At 39.2% G+C, this 19,216-nt stretch overlaps 1 protein-coding gene across 1 annotated transcript in view; it reads left to right on the forward strand.

Moving 5' to 3' along the window:
- The window catches only part of LOC145668573 (solute carrier family 23 member 1-like), a 109,359-nt gene that overhangs the window by 26,122 nt on the left and 64,021 nt on the right, over nucleotides 1-19,216 (forward strand). The window contains exons 2-3 of the mRNA XM_081736574.1: nucleotides 7,305-7,460; nucleotides 13,099-13,256. Of these exons, the coding sequence (XP_081592700.1) occupies nucleotides 7,305-7,460; nucleotides 13,099-13,256 (314 nt within the window). The remainder of the gene's footprint in view (nucleotides 1-7,304; nucleotides 7,461-13,098; nucleotides 13,257-19,216) is intronic.

The raw sequence follows: 19,216 nt of genomic DNA on the forward strand, positions 1-19,216 counted from the left end.
TTCAGTTGCCTTCAAGGTTAAAGTAGTAAAAAAAAAAAATGAAAAGAAAAAAAAATAACTTAAACACAATAGAAACATTAAACACACATATTTCTAGAGAATTGTTTACTTCGGACTTTCATTACAGTTTTAAGCAAGAGTGCCAGAAGGTGTGAAGAGATCCTCCAAGTGGAAATCATTTAACACATTATGTAACGGAAATGAATCACCACAAAGAAGTATTGTGTTTCGGTTCTGTAATTCTGATTTAATCTTAATTTAAAGTTTAGTATTTGAGTTATATGTGAATTAATATATGTATTCTGTTTGGAAACTTAATGAGTGTCCTTGATAACACTATCAACATCATTTCAGGAAGGAAGGATAGGAAAAAAAAAATACTCAGAAACTGTAGTCGAAAAAAAGAATGGAATAAGATGACAAAATGCCGGATCTACACTGGAAGGTCATGGACAGCTTTTGAAAGGACTGGAATTCTATTTGCTTTTATTTTCTTCGTATTCACGCCTTCAAATCACTTTGTTCACCTCTTAAAAAAAGACATGATCAAAATGTTACATGACTTCTATCTAAATGGATTTCTTTTTCCTTGTGGAGAGGCGCATATTATCGTACCCTTGAAAATGAATTAAAGTTGCGGAATTGAAGTACAAAATAAATTACTCTATAACCTATGATGTATTTTCGCAAGTCATTGGTCTATAGTCCAGCAGTCATAATTATGCACTATGACGTCAGAACATTTTTATGAGCAATGTTCGATTTATGTGGTTAAACGGGCTTCCTTCCAGAAACTTTTGACTGGATGAACGAAGCAACTTCATTTCAAATTTAACTTGGAGGGCAAGACCCTCCGATGTAAGCATATTTTCACGTTTTTCATTGGTATATTATTATCCTATTGCTTGTAGTGTATACAAATATTAAAATCAGGAGGTACATTAAGCCCCTGCCCCATGGAGCCCCAAATGACGACTCTAGGGAGATAAGAATCAAAATCAAAACGTGAGGAGGTTGTACTGCAACAACATTTGCTAAAAGACTACTTTGCACAAAAGTAGCATATACCGTAATCGGAATTTATCTTAACTTCTGGTGGGACGGTTAGCCAAATCAGGGGGTTTACTCCTAGATGTATGCCTGAAAGAAATACTGAAAGTTATTTGAGATACAGATCTAGAGCTCAAGCTGGCCGTATGTTAACCAGAGGAAGGCCAATTAAGTCGAAGCAAAGAGAGAAGGTGCGGAAAGAGGTGCCTGAGTGTATCGACTGTGTTTCTCAATGATAGGGGCATCATTTCAGACTTCGCTTCAGGGGGGACAAGAGCACCACCGACATAAGACTTTCACGTTTGGCACTAGAATATTAGTAGACAATTGATTAAAGTACATGCAGTCCTCAAACTCTTGCGGGGGGGGGGCAATTGCCCCTCCTGCCTCCCCTAAATGACGCCTCAACTCAATGACAACATTGAAGAGTCTGTTTTTCTGCTATATATTCGAGCGAATATCCAGTACGATGTTTTGTTATTATAGATTATTCATAGTATTATGCTATTCGGTTCGGCTATCCTTTCCTTTTGTCAATGTGTGGCAGGGCTTAATGTGGAATCCGAACTATAGGAATCGATCAAGTACTAGTTAGTAGTAAAAGAAATACTACTTGTTATCAGGTATTTGATTTTTCTTTGAGATCTGAAACAAAAGTGTTCATTACAACTCATAGTCTGAAACAAAAATGAACCATGACATGAGTGGTTTGCCTCTCAATCATTCCGACTTTTAAATGAAACAACCATTTAAATCCATGCATTTACACTAAACAATAATATAATAAGTTTAAAAATTGAAATTCTTCTGAATAATTATTTGGTTTCTTATATGAGAAAGATCTCTAATTCTTTACCGGTGGATAACATACCCAAAATGGCTGAAACATTCCCCCGTTGTATGGCAATACTGATCCGTTGAATCAGGAATGATGTAGATCGTTTATCTCCCGATATAAGTGTTATACGATGGTCGTTTCCATTGATAAAATTAGTTCCTTCTTGACCCCAAGTACCACTTGACTCTATGGCAATTGGAACAAACCAATATTTATCAACGAGTTTAATACATTTATTCCTTTTCTCGGTCTCCTTACGAGCAGCTACGAAACCTGCGCGTGCTGACGAGTGTGGAAGATTGGAGGGAGCATAAGCATCGGTGCAGGTAAAGTCCCAAACTAGAGCTTTCCCTTTCTTGTAAGACACTAATGTCATTCCATCTGGTCCTTTTCCATCTGAACGACTGCATCCGTTTGGTTTTCGTACTGATGGGACACCTGCAGATGTGAGAGCTCTCAAATTGATATCGTTCACGCTTGAACGCTTTGATTGTCTACCTGTGCTGTTCTTGCATGATAAGCCATGTTTATCGACGAGAGCATCGCAAGCACGACAACGATGTGGTTCGCAAATATCTGCTCCTAACCGCAGAGCTGTAGCTATACGGAAACTTTCATCGCTTAGATGTAGACCAACAGAAGATGACGGTACAGCAGAAGCCATGTACCGTTTTCCGAGGACGAAACAGCGAGGAATCCGTCCTTGTCTTCGATCTTATCAGTTGAAAGTAATAGTGAGGAAACATGATGTTTTCGTTCGAGGGTTCGTCCGAGGCTAATTGAAGATTTCGCTTCTCCTTGTCGGAAGAGCAGACCTTACTAAAGTAGAGCAATTGACGATGTAATCATGTACATCTGAATCGGTGTCCAATTCGACCTCTCGCTGCAGCAGACTACCTGTTAATTGACTTGAACCATAGAAAGAAGCAAGAAATGATGGTTTAGCAACATCTGTGGCCCGATGGATTCCGAGATCTCCATTTCTGATTGGTAATGATGATTGTAACCATGATTCATTGCAGTTGAGGATAGATTCCAATCCTGCTTTTATAGTATCGTCAAATTTCTCAAGCAAATCCATTTCACGCCAGGATAGAGAACATGAGAGGAAATATTGAAATATTGATATTGAAAATGAGGCTCGCAATAGATAAAATGCTGAATGAGCTGATAAGTTTGATAAGCGTACAAGAAGAACTCTAATTTCGAAATCTTCTCTAACAATATTTTCCTACTGGCTTCTGACGATAGAGCTGCGTTCAGCATTAGAAGAAGTTCAGCACATATTGTCTCCTACAAAAAGGTTGCTAGGTTCAGAATAGCATTGAAAAACATAAGGATAGAACTTCGGAAAATAACTTTTTACTGCGACTAGCATGGAATCTCGATTGATTTCATTGAAAGCATTTCGAAAATCGATTTTCAAAAACGCTTTCACTTGTGTGTGTGGAAAGGAGTAAAACATTCTAGCGGTATGTACGGTAGCTTCAGCTCCAGAAGGTATGCATACGCCAGCATATCTATTAATGAATCGCGCATTTGGAAACAAATTATCTTAGCTGACAAACTTCTCCAAACGTTTCCAATCGCTACTGGGCGTATCCCTCCACTTTTCTTTCTAAGTGCTATCGAAGATGCGCCGAAGAAAATAGGTCTTAGAAAGATTTGTACATTTCCAGATATTATTAGGTGTAATAAATCACATGTACAGTTGACTAGACGATTCTTTGATTCACAATTCTGACTAAGAATGTGAGATCTTTTAATATCGATGGCCTGAGATTATTTATTCCTCCAGCTGATCATGACGGGAAAGATTTTAATGCCTTAATAAATTCATTAGTCTAGACTCTGGTTACTGGAGTATTGGTCTCTGGGGGCTCCGGGAATAGCTAATGAATGTGAGTGATCAGGATGCTTCTCTCTAAGAGCTTCCAGCACTGATGAATCTGGGATTGAAATAACGTCTTCCGAAGTTAATAGCCTCACTGCTCCACGAATATCTCCATCCGACAATTTGTGCTCAATACCCTTGAAGTTGAAAGATTTATTTCTTGGTAATTGGCGAGGTTTATATGTTTTAGTTTGAAGGTCTAATAGAGCTTCTCTGTGGTATTCTGACCAATTTCTAACTCTGCTTAACCCATGTTGAAGATTGGTAACTTTTTCGGAATGTGGAGGGACACACAGAACTCCGTAGGGAAAGAGCAAAAGATCTATCCAGGAATCCAAGTCATTAGAATCAGTTCATATAAGTAATCTGACACCGACAATCTTGCTTCTCTCGGAACTCGACGGAGGATTGGAATTTTGGCTTTTAAATGTACCAGCAGGTCACATATTTTATTCTGTGATTCTTTGGAATTGATGTCATTAAAATTATGAGTAGTCGACAGCAGAGATGTTCACCCTCGCGAGGGTGGCCCTCTCGAGGGCATCCTCACCCTCAAGTTCCCTCGCCCACAGTGACGCGAAGGCGAGGGTGCGCGAGGGCGAGGACAAGTTTTGCCCGCGAGGGCGAGGGTGCGCGAGGGCGAGGACAAGCTTCGATGGGGAGGGTGAGGGTGCGCGAGGGCGAGGACAAGTTTTGGCCTTTAGGGCGAGGGTGCGCGAGGGCGAGGACAAGCTTCGATGGCGAGGGTGAGGGTGCGCGAGGGCGAGGACAAGCTTCGACGAAGAGGGCGAGGGTGAACGAGGGTGAGGGCCAAGTGTTACTACCAAAATTTAAAATACCAAAATACCAAGTGTTACCAAAATTTAAAATATCATCTGCCATGTCCCGTAGATTAATTGCAGTAGACAATTTCTCGTGTGTACGTACATAATTATTAAAAATAATAATGCAAATAAGAATAATATTTGATTTTTCCCATGAAAGCTTCCGGGTAGAAATAGCGCTACATTAAGAAATAAGTGTGCCTCATTGTTGCCCTCCCTGTGTTAGAGACGTTTTAGATAAGAAGTGTCTACTACACTGTCATGTTTAAAGAGTGTTGGTAGACAGACAGACAGACACTCACGTCATTCAGCAGTAAATGACAAGAGCGCTGATATCTGAACAAACACAATCAATGAGAGAACCATCAGAATGCAGTAGATCAGATGGAGAAAGACTTGATGGAATGACTTTGGTTCATAGATGGCCATTTTGCTCTGGACTCTCTCGGACTCGGGCTCATTTTTTCAACTGGGCTCTCGCTCATTTATTCCTTTTGGAATCGTGCTCGGGCTCACTTCCCTCAGTTGGACTCGCGCTGACTTATTTCATTGGCGCTCGGGGTAGCGCTTAATTATTGAACCCGAGAACGGTTGAGCGCGAATGCCGAGTTAGCGAGCGTTGGGCTCGTGAGTTTGGATGCCCATGAAATGGGCCGATTAATAGCATACATCCTCCTCCAATGTCCTCCACTGATGAAGTTGTTACAATTAATCGGAATTTTTAACTTTTCATAGTTTTGTGACAGCCCAAACTATTATCTGAATCGATATTCGTTAAAATAATGTCAGTCACTATTGTATCGATTTTCATTGTTTCTGCTTTTATAATCTACGTGGGTAGAGCTATCATTTAGTTACAAAATAAATAATATGTTTTTTCTTGTCCTTAAATAGAAATATCTGACACGTTAATACTTTAAAAGAGCTGCTTTAAAAAAATAAATTTAATAAGTTCCACAAGACATAAGTTGTTTATGCAGCCGAAATTTGCAACTGTTGACTGATTGCCGTTTAGCGTCCTCTTTCGTCGGCAAGGCTATATAAGAAGTGGACCTATAGGTTTAACGTGTTGACTGTCAAATTCTGACAGATAGTCCGCGGCAGTTATTCTACCGCCACTCATCAAACCTTGATTTCACCCTCACCCTCATGAGAGCCGCCCTTGTGTGTCTGAATACTTATGCTTGCATCGTACTTCAAGGAACATTTTGAAGTAAAGGCATTGGATACTGTTGATAAATGATGTAAACGCCACTATCGACCGAGATCTCCATTGTAACAGTTGTTCCATTTTAGGTGTTCCACAGTAAGTTATACGATGATATGTTTAGTTTCCTTTCTTTAGGACGTATGTTAAGCAAGGGCGGATCTAGGACGGACTCCTGGTGGGTTGTAATACTGCTACTTAGAGCTACTTTTAAGAGCTCCAAACTCTGGAATGCGTTTTATTTGTATATATAAAATTAAGAAGTTTCCTCTTCTGGGGGGGGAGCGATCGCCCCGATCGCCCCCCCTGGATCCGCCACTGACGATAAGGAAATAATTCAACAAATAGGTTGAATAATTGATGCTCTGATCCTCACGAAGGAGGCCCTCTCGAGGCCTTCTCACCCTCAATTACCCTCGCCCTCAATGATATGAGGGCGAGGGTGCGCGAGGGCGAGGAAAAGTTTTGAGCACGAAGGCGAGGGCGAGCGAGGATAATGGACAACTCCTATCGCGAGGGCGAGGGTGCGCGAGGGCGAGGACAAGCCACGATGGCGAGGGCGAGGGTGCGCGAGGGCAAGGAAAAGCTTCGATGGCGAGGGTAAGGGTGCGCGAGGGCGAGGAAAAGCTTCGACGAAGAGGGCGAGGGTGCGCGAGGGCGAGGACAAGTTTTGGTCGCGAGGGCGAGGGTGCGCGAGGGCGAGGACAAGCTTCGACGGCGAGGGCGAGGGTGCGCGAGGGCGAGGACAAGTTTCGACAGCGAGGGTGAGGGCGCGCGAGGGCGATGGACAATTCCATTCGCGAGGGCGAGGGTGAACGAGGGCGAGGACCAACTGCTACTGTGAGGGCGAGGGTGAGTGAGGTCGAAGTAAAATGAACATCTATGGTCGACAGCAGTTTGTTTCAGTTTAACGGACGATGGTTTTCTCCTGGAAACGTCATGGTGACTCTTTGTACTATGAATGGCTAAATCTCTCTGGCTGAGGAAGTATTTATTACAGAGAAAGCATTGTATTTCCTAGTAATTATTTGCAACAGCAGATCTGTGGTCTTGACTTTCATTATATTTTGAGATATCTGCTTTGCTAGCAGCAACATTACCGTCATCGTCCCCATTCTTTTCAATCATATGAGTTGTAGCTTCAAGTGGCAATACTCATAATCAATTTCTTTGAAAGCGTTGATATTATATATATACTAGGAGACAGTGGCGTATTTAGGGGGGGGGCTTCCGGGCTTAAGCCCCCCCCCCCGAAATCTTAATCACTATAGTAAAGTATATGAAATATCTTGCTGAATTTTCACATTTTCAGGCAAAGCCCCCCCCGAAAGTTAGCAAAGCCCTCCCCGAAACAAAATCGTAAATACGCCACTGCTAGGAGATAAATTTTAGAAATTGATACCGTGTATCCAGTTTTATTTACATGGTGAACTTTCCCGGATATTTCTTACACTTTAAAGAACTAATAATATTTATACTTTCAATCCGTAGGCAATTGAAAACATTAATATTACAAATATCGGCGCTGCTGTACCTGTAGAAGAACCTAAAGATAGAGAGGAGAAGCTACATGAACCCGAACCTCTTGTTCATTACAGAGTTGAAGACACACCGCCATGGACGCTTTGTATATTATTAGGATTTCAGGTAATATTCTTATTGTCTTCCTTAAAATAGAAAATTTTCAATAAAATATTACTATTCATGTAATTATCGTATTAACTATCACTAAATTAGACACAGTTGAGCAAAAGGGAGTGCGGTGGCTCAGTGGTAGAGCATTCACTTCCGGTGCTTGGGGTTTCTGGTTTGATCGCAGCTCACGCAGTGTGGACTTTGTGGTGGACAAACACCGTGCTCGTGGGTTTTCTCGGGGTTCTCCCGTTTCCTCTCATTTTCTTCATTTCTCATCATCACCGTCTCCTTTAACCTTTCATTTTACAGTTGAACAACATTTTTTGGCAGAATGATGCATGAAATTTAATATATTACTGAAACATTACGAAATCATAAGCCATTTCTTACCATATTATGGCGAAGCAAAAGGAAGAGTATTGTGTTTGGTATGTTCGTACGTAAGTATTTATGTATTCATAACACAGTCAAGGACATATCAAGACACATAATATGTAATAGCCTGATCCTGACAGTGCTATTTGGAACAATACAATTTCATGTGGAGTTGGAAACACTGTTGATCTCCTATATTGCATGCAGGAGATGCGCCCATGTGCCCATGTAAAAATTTGCATGGTAAGAAATTTCAGTGTTTCGTATCTATTAGTTTAAAAGTTAAGGTAAACAGTAAACAGAAAGATGGGGTTGCAAGATATTTTAATGAGAGCTACAAGCAGGGTTGCCAACCGTCCCGATTCTGCGGGACTGTACCGATTTCCGGCTTATTTGTCCCGTGTCCCGACCGGATACTCGTCGGGACGCATATTGTCCCAATTTATCGAGTTTCAAAGTTAATTAAAATTTGACTGGACTAAAGACTTTGTATAATGATAGCCAAAAAAAAATAAGACTTGGTTTTAGTAATACTTACTGTCAGTGATTCATTAACAATGTTATGGACTCATTTGTGATTAAAAAAAATCTATATAGTTTTCTCTCTAAACTTTGTTTATATTAAATAAATTGCAGTTGTTTTGGTTTGAATTTGTTGCATATATTGCTTATACCTAGTGATGAGCAGTGGGTGGGAAAATTTTAAAAAATAATAATAAGGTACCGCATTCATCAGGTTTGTGTTACTGATGATTATTTACAGTTTTCAGCGACTCTCCGTACGGGTCTCCAAGAGAGGGGGGCTCCAACACTGACAGTTCCGTCCCGATTTTTTAAAGGAAAGTTGGCAACCCTGAAAAATAAACACACTGCTGAACAAGACTGCACTTATTTAACATAAAAAAACACATTTACACGTGACGTTTCGATCTTCTAGCCAAGATCCTCATCAGACGTACACTCATGAGGACCGTGTACGTCTGATGAGGATCTTGGCTAGAAGATCGAAACGTCACGTGTAAAGGTGTTTTTTATATTAAATAAGTGCGGTCTTCTTCAGCAGTGTGTTTATTTTTCTGATTTTATTTGCAAGACGTATGACTATGATTGTGTGTCAGTTGGCAACCCTGCCTACAAGATTTTTGCAGCGTGGCAACCTAGCTTTACTCAGTAATTATTTCAAGATTTCACCACTTTATATAACTCTTAAACGGATATGGATTATTTACTTATTTATTTATTTGCAATACATAACTAAAATGAATATTTCGGTTGTCTTCTTTAACGGAATCAATTCGTTAATATCTTAACGAGTAATAGCGACTTTAACGGTTGCTATCTAGGCTATATTCCATATCCCACATAGCAGGCACGTAGCCAAGGGGGGGGGGTCCGGGGGGTCCGGATCCCTCCTTCGAGACCAGAAATGAAAAAAATTAAGGATGGATGAAACAAAATAAAATGAGAAAAAAAGGATCAGCGTTAAAAATAAAAACAAAAAAACTACAGGAAGCTTTTGGTTACTCTTTCCGATTAGGAGATTTGTATAACTTGCAATGTATGGTGGTGAGGTGAGCGAGATATCCTGGCAGAGTCAGGGAATTTGAAATTTCTAGAAAACTTACGGAATTCTCAGAATTTCTGCTACTAGTCTGGGAGATTTCAAGCTTCCGAAAGCATAAGTGCCGTTGTGTAACAGCGTGGACATTTTTTTATAATAATATTTTGTTATCGCATCCTTGCAGTATCAAAGATGTTATTTCAAAAACAATTTTTAACTGCTCCTTTATCCTGTCATTTGGAACAGACAGTAGTTGACGGAATAATAAAAACCAAAATTTATGAGGAAAGAAAGTTCTGTTAACACTTGATTCAACAGAGAAAGGAATGCAGATATTGAAAAATATTTTACATGATATTATTGAGCATGTACTTTTTATAATAGTGAATATGTACTTTTTATACCGGGTGTTTCAAAACAATATCGACAATGTTTGGGAGGTGATTCCTGACACTAGGATAAGACAAAAAGTATAGACCTATCTGGGTGCACAAACGCTTCCTTTCGGACTTATAGGCTGCGAAAACATGAAAGAATTATCTTTAAAGATCCATAGCCTCACAATTAAAGGACCTACCATAGTCGGGTCAAGACTTCACTTAGAAACTATTATGTGCCCTATCCAAAAATGCATGTTTCAGAATCCTGAGGTACTTCCACAACAATTTTTATAGAGGGGTCTGGTTACGGGCATATAATTTGAAGTACTCACCAACTACATCTATAAAAATTGTTGCGGAGGTACCGCAGGATTCTGAATCATGGAAATTTGCATAGGGCACATAGGTCCCATACTTTTGGAGCTATGGGTCTTAAACGTTCAGTTTTTCATGTTTTCGGGAACCTATAACTCCGAAAGGAAGCCTTTGTGCACCTCCCAGGTTGGTCTATACTTTTTGTCTCATCTTGATATCAGGAATCACCTCCCAAACGTTGTCGGTATTGTTTTGAAACACCCTGTAATAGTTGAAGTCATAATAAAAGAAAAATTCTTATATTTGGATGAAGAGAGGAAGGACATAAATATTGTAAAATATTTTAATACGTTTTTTTTTTTTTTTTTTTTTTGTTATTTTACTCGATATTTCTTCATAGTTAATTAAAATACTTACTAACATATTCTCATTTTATTCTTCTAACAAACCAATATATGTTGCCAGTGAAGTAATTAGATTGATCGAGCTCCCGGGCCTTCAGTATTTCATGTTATCCCCCCCCCCTCATTACGAAATCCAGGCTAAACGAACCAATGTGTTTCAATAAAATCTAAGTATATAAAAGAGAACGCACAAAATCCTTTGTCCGCTCATCACGCTAATACGGCTGAACCGATTTCTTTCATTTTTGGGGGGTTGTTAGGATTTGGACCCTAGATGGTTTTTATCATATCACTTTAATTTTCAATTACCAGTGTCTTGAGATAATTGACCAATCAGGTGTCAATACGTACAAAAAATCCTTTGTCCGCTCATCACGCTAATACGGCTGAACCGATTTCTTTCATTTTTGGGGGGTTGTTAGGATGTGGACCCTAGATGGTTTTTATCATATCACTTTAATTTTCAATTACCAGTGTCTTGAGATAATTGACCATTCAGGTGTCCATACGTACAAATCCTTTGTTATTAGTTCATCATAGGTATAAAAATAAACGTATTTATATGCAACCCGCATGACCCTGTGACTCGGCGGGTTAACATAACTGACAGGCGCTATAAATCACTTGAAAGCGAAAAAGTAAAAATTATCTAAGTAACAAAGTTTATTGCGTTCCGGGATGACCGCAGCGAAGCGGGGCGGGTTGGGGTGACCGCAGCGAAGCGGGGCGGGTTAACATAAATGACAGGCGATATAATGTTAACATTAGTGCAATCTTCTATGGTTTTTATCATATCACTTGAAAGCGAAAAAGTAAAAATTATCTAAGTAACAAAGTTTATTGCGTTCCGGGGTGACCGCAGCGAAGCGGGGTGAACGCTGCTAGTCTATATATATAAAAGAGAACGCACAAAATCCTTTGTCCGCTCATCACGCTAATACGGCTGAACCGATTTCTTTCATTTTTGGGGGGTTGTTAGGATTTGGACCCTAGATGGTTTTTATCATATCACTTTAATTTTCAATTACCAGTGTCTTGAGATAATTGACCAATCAGGTGTCAATACGTACAAAAAATCCTTTGTCCGCTCATCACGCTAATACGGCTGAACCGATTTCTTTCATTTTTGGGGGGTTGTTAGGATGTGGACCCTAGATGGTTTTTATCATATCACTTTAATTTTCAATTACCAGTGTCTTGAGATAATTGACCATTCAGGTGTCCATACGTACAAATCCTTTGTTATTAGTTCATCATAGGTATAAAAATAAACGTATTTATATGCAACCCGCATGACCCTGTGACTCGGCGGGTTAACATAACTGACAGGCGCTATAAATCACTTGAAAGCGAAAAAGTAAAAATTATCTAAGTAACAAAGTTTATTGCGTTCCGGGATGACCGCAGCGAAGCGGGGCGGGTTGGGGTGACCGCAGCGAAGCGGGGCGGGTTAACATAAATGACAGGCGATATAATGTTAACCTTAGTGCAATCTTCTATGGTTTTTATCATATCACTTGAAAGCGAAAAAGTAAAAATTATCTAAGTAACAAAGTTTATTGCGTTCCGGGGTGACCGCAGCGAAGCGGGGTGAACGCTGCTAGTAGTTGATAATGATCGAGCCTCTGGTTTGATGACCACAGTATGTCATGTCTCGTAGGCTATAAAAGCGAATTTTTTAATCTTGTTTTTTGTAATAGGTAGAGGGATAATCTTGGCCGAGTTCGTTAATGGAAGCAACCCGTTAATATCATAACGATAACAGTGACTAACGGTGCCTATTCATATTCCATACATGGAAATATTTCAGTGATCCTGTCTTTACCAGAGTTTATGTTAAGTGGTAGCCAGCACTCGAATAATTCTATGTTAAGGAGAGGGCTTCTTCGTGGCTAAGCGGTTAGCGTACGCGCCTGTGGCGTGGGAGACCCGGGTTCGATTCCCGGCGGTAGCTCATGTGGTTCGGATTCCATGTTAATTAGTAGGTCCCCGTCTCAAATAGTCTCGCTGCTCAACGGGACGTTAAACTCAAAATCAACTCAACTCTATTTTAGTGAGAATGATTGTGATGACAGTTGATATTTGAATTCAAAAGTGATACTGAAAAAGTGCTTTTCGTTTGTTTTCTTTGAAGAAATTTTGGGAGGATATGCCTAGCAACTCAGCCTCTGTAAATGCTCAATTTTTAGTTTGATGCAATCTACGTCACAATATACTATGACAAATACGACCGTGTCAAAAAACAGTGTAAAAAAGTCTTAACGTGTTTAGAAGTCATTATCCTTGTAACAACTAAAGTATTCAATGTAGCTTTATTTTCAATGCTAGTGCTGGATAACTTGAGAGAACAAATACTTATGATATAGCATCCTTCTGCTCATTCTTGCTTGCAATCATTAAGGCATAAAATTACTATTTCGTGTCAAATTACCGTCCACACAATGCACATCCGACGCAAAGAACTTCAACAATAAGCACGATACGTCACGAAATGTTCCTATATTAAACATAGGCTTATGTCATAATCGCATGCACACACCTGCTATAATACTATCATATAATGTTAAAATATAATAATGACTAGTATTAATCAATGTTCCTTTTTTGTATTGTAGCATTATTTAACAATGGTGAGCGGGCTCATTTCTGTTCCTTTTATTCTGAGTCCTTCGATGTGTATATTAGAGGATGACCCTGCACGTGGATACTTAATTTCAACAATCATGTTTGTGTCTGGAGTTGTGACAATGTTGCAAACCACGGTTGGTATCAGGTAAATTTAATTTCTTTAATCACAAAAGTCAGTTGTTTGTGTTTTACATAGTTCTTTACTGGCAGGAATGCCGGGTTTTGAAAATCAGTGGAAGTGCTCTAATTCACAGTGCATATTCGGGAGTTTTGGTGGCAGTCTTAGGGTTCCGCAATCTCCCCTGGGAAATTTAGAAATTTGCTTCTCTTGGAAATGCAGTTTTAAGTATTTATTAACGAAAATAGTTTTTCCACTGTGGAAAATATTCTTGAATGAGAATACAATCATATAACCAGGGAGCTTGTAGGATTCTAACTCCCTATCTTAGAACTGTGACGACATTCTCAACAAATTTTTGAATTTTAGTTAAGTAGAGCAAAATTTAAACGTAGATTTTGATATAATGGTACCGTATACATTACAACTTGAAACAAAGTACTTATCTTCAGTTCATATAAGTACTTATCTTATATATTTGGAGTCCTTATAAATGGAGCAGTCATTAAAAGAAATGTTATGTTGTGAAACTCAAAATTTCTCTTTATTGTATTTTCAGGGTATTTCTAAACATAACTATCGCGTAAAGAATCAGAATATATTAATAACTCCATAATTAACTTCCATCCTCTCCCATTTCTAACTACCTGGCGTTACATACTTACACGGGTAGGTCCCACAAGTTGTCGCTCAAATCTGATTGCCACATAGCACATCTGATAGAGCATCATGAGAAATAAAATGAGCAAAATTTATAGTACTATGGACCAGAAAAGGGTAGGAGCTACGGGGCTTCAACATTTGAATATCCAAAAAATTATATCATGGAATTACGTACGTTTAAAGTAAATATCTTGAAAAAAAGTTAAAGCAATCGAAACAAAAGTTGCATCTGTATAATGAGAACGAAATGCCCTATCGAAAACCACAAACAGTGTTGCCATAGCTGAATCAGTGTTGCCAACTCAGCATTAAAATATTTTGTTTGAAGTAGCACCATATACAAGTGTACGCAGATTAAAAATGCATTATTATTACTAAACATAATACTGAATTACTAAACATAATAATGAAGTGTACTGGTACAGTGTTGCACACTGTTGGAGCTACGTGTGCTGAAAATGTACAATGGAGAAGTCTGATATGTGGCAACACATGGAATAAAGGAATTTGGGTCTCATAGTATGAATTTAGTTCAAATGCATAACACCGAGAGTATTAACATAACAAAATGTCAGTAGTGTCACAAAATGTTGATGCATTTGAAATACGAAATTGAGTGATGCCATTTTTACGTTCTGTGTCAGCTCCGAAGCTATATAGGACGGGACCTATAGTGTAAAGTGGGATCCGAATCACTATGAAAGAGAAATATAACAATGAAATCTAAGGTGAAGAGTACAACAAAAACATGTCTGAGGTGGAATTGAAACCCGCTATCCTTAATATGTCGGTGGCCTAGCCTTCTAGACCACACGGTTATCCGGGCCGACTAAAAACAAAATGAGATAGTAATAAAATAATTAGATTTTCATATGGTAATATTACAGTGTACAAACATAATCATATGATATGTAGGAGAGGAAGTAAAAAAAAAATGTCACTTAACACGAAAGACATAAACAAAGAAAGTACTCTTCCAAATATTGAAAAAATAATCTGGAGAACCAATTTACAGAATTAGAAAATATGTGTTTCTTTCCTCGCGTGTATCATTTTGTTTTCGCGAATTACCTATCTGTTTATTCACCGGGGCCACGGAAACATAATGCCAAACTCTCACTTTTTTCTAATGCATTCCTTTAGACCCTATTATCAGTAACGTAGCGTGAAGTTTTGAAATGGATAGGCTGAAATTAGATTCGTAGCTAGAGGGTGGCTAGGGGGGCCCAATCCCCTAAAACTTGCAAATTTTGTTGTATGTATATATGAGTGTAAAGTGAATTTAAGTTACCCCCCCCAAAAAAAAAATACCCCGCTCTTATTTAAACGATCACGTCTTAGTGTTCTGACTACGCTGTAATGCTTGATAGAAAAATGCTAATTCATGCAATATATTTTTCATACAATGCAAGAAAAAGTATGAATGGTTCTGCTTCATATTTCCCTTACACATACGGTTTCCTTACATATGCAATACTTGCATATCACACATACACTGTATTACTGTTTCGAAGAAACAAATAAAAACGGATAGCTAATGTTATAGGACGATCTTAAGTGTAACTTCCCCAAATCATAGACAAAATTAAGCACTTCACCCACAACAACACATATCAGCATACTAATGGAAAACAATGGAGCAGTAGCTCACAGTCAATTGATGATTTTTACAGAAAAAGCTATTTTTAGATTGAAAGTATGAAAATGAGAAACTATAAATCATCTGAGGTCTTCAGTATCGATCTTCGAAAAACTTGCGAATAGCAACGCAACGCAAAAAATACAACATAACTGCTATGTCAATTATTGAAAACGAAAATGTCAATTTTACGCTGTGATAACGCAAACCAGTACGCAATAAGGTCCCTGATGAATTAATACTATTCATAATAACATAACATTTTTATTCCCTCTGGCTCTCTCTCTCTCTCTCTCTCTCTTTTTTTCTTGGTCAAAACTCGTTACTGAATGTGAGCTTCTAAATTTTTCATAGTCTCTGTTCTATACTTTCTTCCAAGACCGCATCCTGTCGCTTTTGTTTCCCCAAACACCCGAAAGGCTAGCCTTCGTCAACATTCGTCCCCTTTCGTTGCATCATGTTGAATTTGTGTATAGCTCAAGAAGTTTTCGTCTGCTGAGGGTGGCGGGAAAGCAATTGGCACCGCCCCATTCTCCTAATTCCATGAGAGAAGCGGAAGGCTAGCCGCCGATAGCCTTCAATGCGTTCTTGCAGAAGCTTCGCTTCAACTCGCTTGATGTTTAAACAGCGTATTATAAAATAAATCCATTTTAATAAAATTAATTGTATCAATATCCAAAAGCAACATTTCAGGCTGATGTATAAATAAATGGATAGGCCAAGCCTTATAGCCTTAATGGACACTACGTCCCTGCCTATTATCATCTGTCGCCACATATCAGACTTCTCCATTGAACATTTTCAGCACACGTAGCTCCAACAGTGTGCAACAGTACCACTACACTTCACTGTTATGTTTAGTGATAACAGTGCATTTTAAATCTGCGTACACTTGTATATGGTACTACTTCAAACAAGATATTTTTGTGCTGACTTTGGCGACACTGCTTCACCTATGGCAACACTGTTTTTGGTTTTCGATATGGCATTTTGTTCTCATTATACAGATGCAACTTTTGTTTCGATTGTTTGAACGGTTTTCGAGATATATACTTTAAACGTACATAATTCCATGATATAATTTTTAGGATATTCAGATTTTGATGCCCCGTAACTCCTAGTGTTGCCACTTCTAGTGTTGCCGTAGTCCTAGTGTTGCCTGAAGTCTCGTCTTGTGCAAAGCATGTCTCGTCTCGGAAAAATGTGCACGTCCCGTCTCGTGTCTCGTCTCGAGAGGTTCTGTCTCGTCTCGTCTCGTTTGTCTCGTCTTGTCTCGTAACGAATATAGCAGCATACCATGGGAACGAAAGTAAAATGTAGCAGGCTGCACCATGCTAGTCAAGATACAACTAAGTTACAAGTATTACCCAGAACACACAAGACAAGAAATGTCACGGTTCGATCCCAGCCCCTGCTAAGTGAACTTTGTGGTGGACAAACACCGTGTGCGTGGGTTTCCTCGGGGTTCTCCCGTTTCCTCTCACTTTCTTCATTCCACCATTTCATTCATTACTCATCATCACCGTCTCCTTTAGTCTAACCGGCATAATCGTGGGACGTAAAACTCAAAGATTTCATTTCATTTCATCATCCATTAGGCCAAAGTTGCCTAAAGGTCTTAGAACTCACAAGGCAAGGACAAATAGTTTACAAGATAATATATCTCTGCTGTTAGTTGTCTGAGGCTTCTCAAAACTGGCTCTTTTTTTTTTTTTTTTTTTTTTTACATTCTGAAACATTGAAATTTGTTTCACCAGTTTCAAGTGTACTTCCTCTATCTGGTAGCAAATTTCATTAGTTTCTTAATACCGTGTAACTAAAGGAAACTGATAAGAATATTACACTGACTACCCATATGGCGCACAATACTGCCGATGATAGTAGTCAGGCCCGAATTAGCGCCCGCGCTGAATACCCTGGCGCCTAGGGCCTCATATTTGACTTGGCTATTTAGTATTACATAATAAATCGATTTGGTTTTTGAGTTTAGCGTCCGTTTCAGCAGCGAGGTTACATGTGACATGGACTTCCAGCTTAACGTGGGATTCGAATCACGTGAGCTTCTACCGGAAATCTAACTCAGGTCTCCAACTAGGGCTGTTCCGATAATCGAGTAATCGATAACAATTCGATAAAATTTCAAAACCGTTTCATCGATAAAGAATTTTAATTTTATCGAATTATCGAACTTTCGAGACTCCCGAAATGTTCGAGACTCTCGAAATGATCGGGACTCCCGAAATGATCGAGACTCTTGAAATGATCGAGACTCTCGAAATGTTCGGGACTCCCGAAATGTTCGAGGCACTCGAAATGTAAGAAACATTAGACAACTTCGAGACACTTGAACTGTTCGAGAGTCTCGAATTGTTTAAAAGCAGCAAATACAGAAATATATCAATATAATCGCACTAGTCGAGTCGCTTGAATATTTTGAAAAGTTCGGGATTATCGGAGTGTTCGGAAGAAACAATGTATTCGACGTTATCATAGTTGTATATAATATGTATTACATATATGCAGGGTGTTCATTTTAAAACTTCTCTCCTTAGCAATAAAGTGAAGGAAAAGTTTTTTCCCCACAGATCCGTACAAGGTTTAAGCAGTCTGTCAGAAGAGAGAAAGAGGAAGAGAAAACATGCTTCACCCAAATGGAATTGGAATCCAAGACTCCATTAGTCTACTAATAGTCACTTTGCCGATTGCACCAATAACGGGGCAGGCAGATGATTTCGAGGGTTTAATTTAAAGTTCTGTATTGAGACAGCTACTGATATAGGTAGAGGTAAGAAAATTCGATAAGGCTGAAGACTTATCAAACTTCCGTTTAGAAAATTTACCATCCGGGGCGCTCAAATGCCTTCGAGTATTTGAGATTGTCGTGAAACAAACCTTGAGAATTTTCTCTATTACAGGCCGTCCTGTCTGTCTGTCTGTATGTGGCATCCGACGATAACTTTCTAACGGATTGTCCGATTTTGATGGAAGTGATCTTAAAATGCTCTCGTTTGCTTTCACCAGACACCTATTGTTTTGGTTGACATACGACAAGGGGAATTTTCCCGAATTCAAGTATTTGTTCTTACTTTGAGCGTAGGCGTGTAAAAGCTACGATAACTTTCGAATGAATTGTCCGATTTTAAAGGGGATTGGTCTAAATGCATGTGTCAAATATCTGTTGTTCTTGGTTACCTTACGATATTTGATTTTGTATATAAGATGCCGTCCGGCTCTGGGACATTACCAACCTCAGATTCAATGCGTACCTGGGAGGAAGGGGGGGGGGAGGATGCGACCGAAGCGTGGTGTCAACAACACCACATTCATCTACGACTGAGATCAAGAAAGTTTGGAGAATTAACTCCACACTCCCTATATGCCCTCATGGCATGGTACTATGCACAAAGGAGAACTTTACATATGACAGAACAGGGACTAAAGGAAAATGAAATTAAATGAAATCTTCCAGTTTAACGTCTTATGATTGTGCCCGTTAGGCTAAGGGAGAAGGATGATTAAGGCAAGTGAATGATGATGGAATAATTGGTGGAATAAGAATGTGGGAGTAAACGGGAGTACGCCGAGAAAACCCGCGGATACAATGTTGTTCACCAAAAATTTACTTGGTCGGGGATCGAACCAGGGAGGGACAAAAGGGATGAAAGGGAAAGGGGAGAAAACATAC

Source organism: Thermobia domestica, chromosome 13 (assembly GCF_964235325.1).
Source record: "Thermobia domestica chromosome 13, izTheDome1.hap1.1, whole genome shotgun sequence".
NCBI lineage: Eukaryota > Metazoa > Arthropoda > Insecta > Zygentoma > Lepismatidae > Thermobia > Thermobia domestica.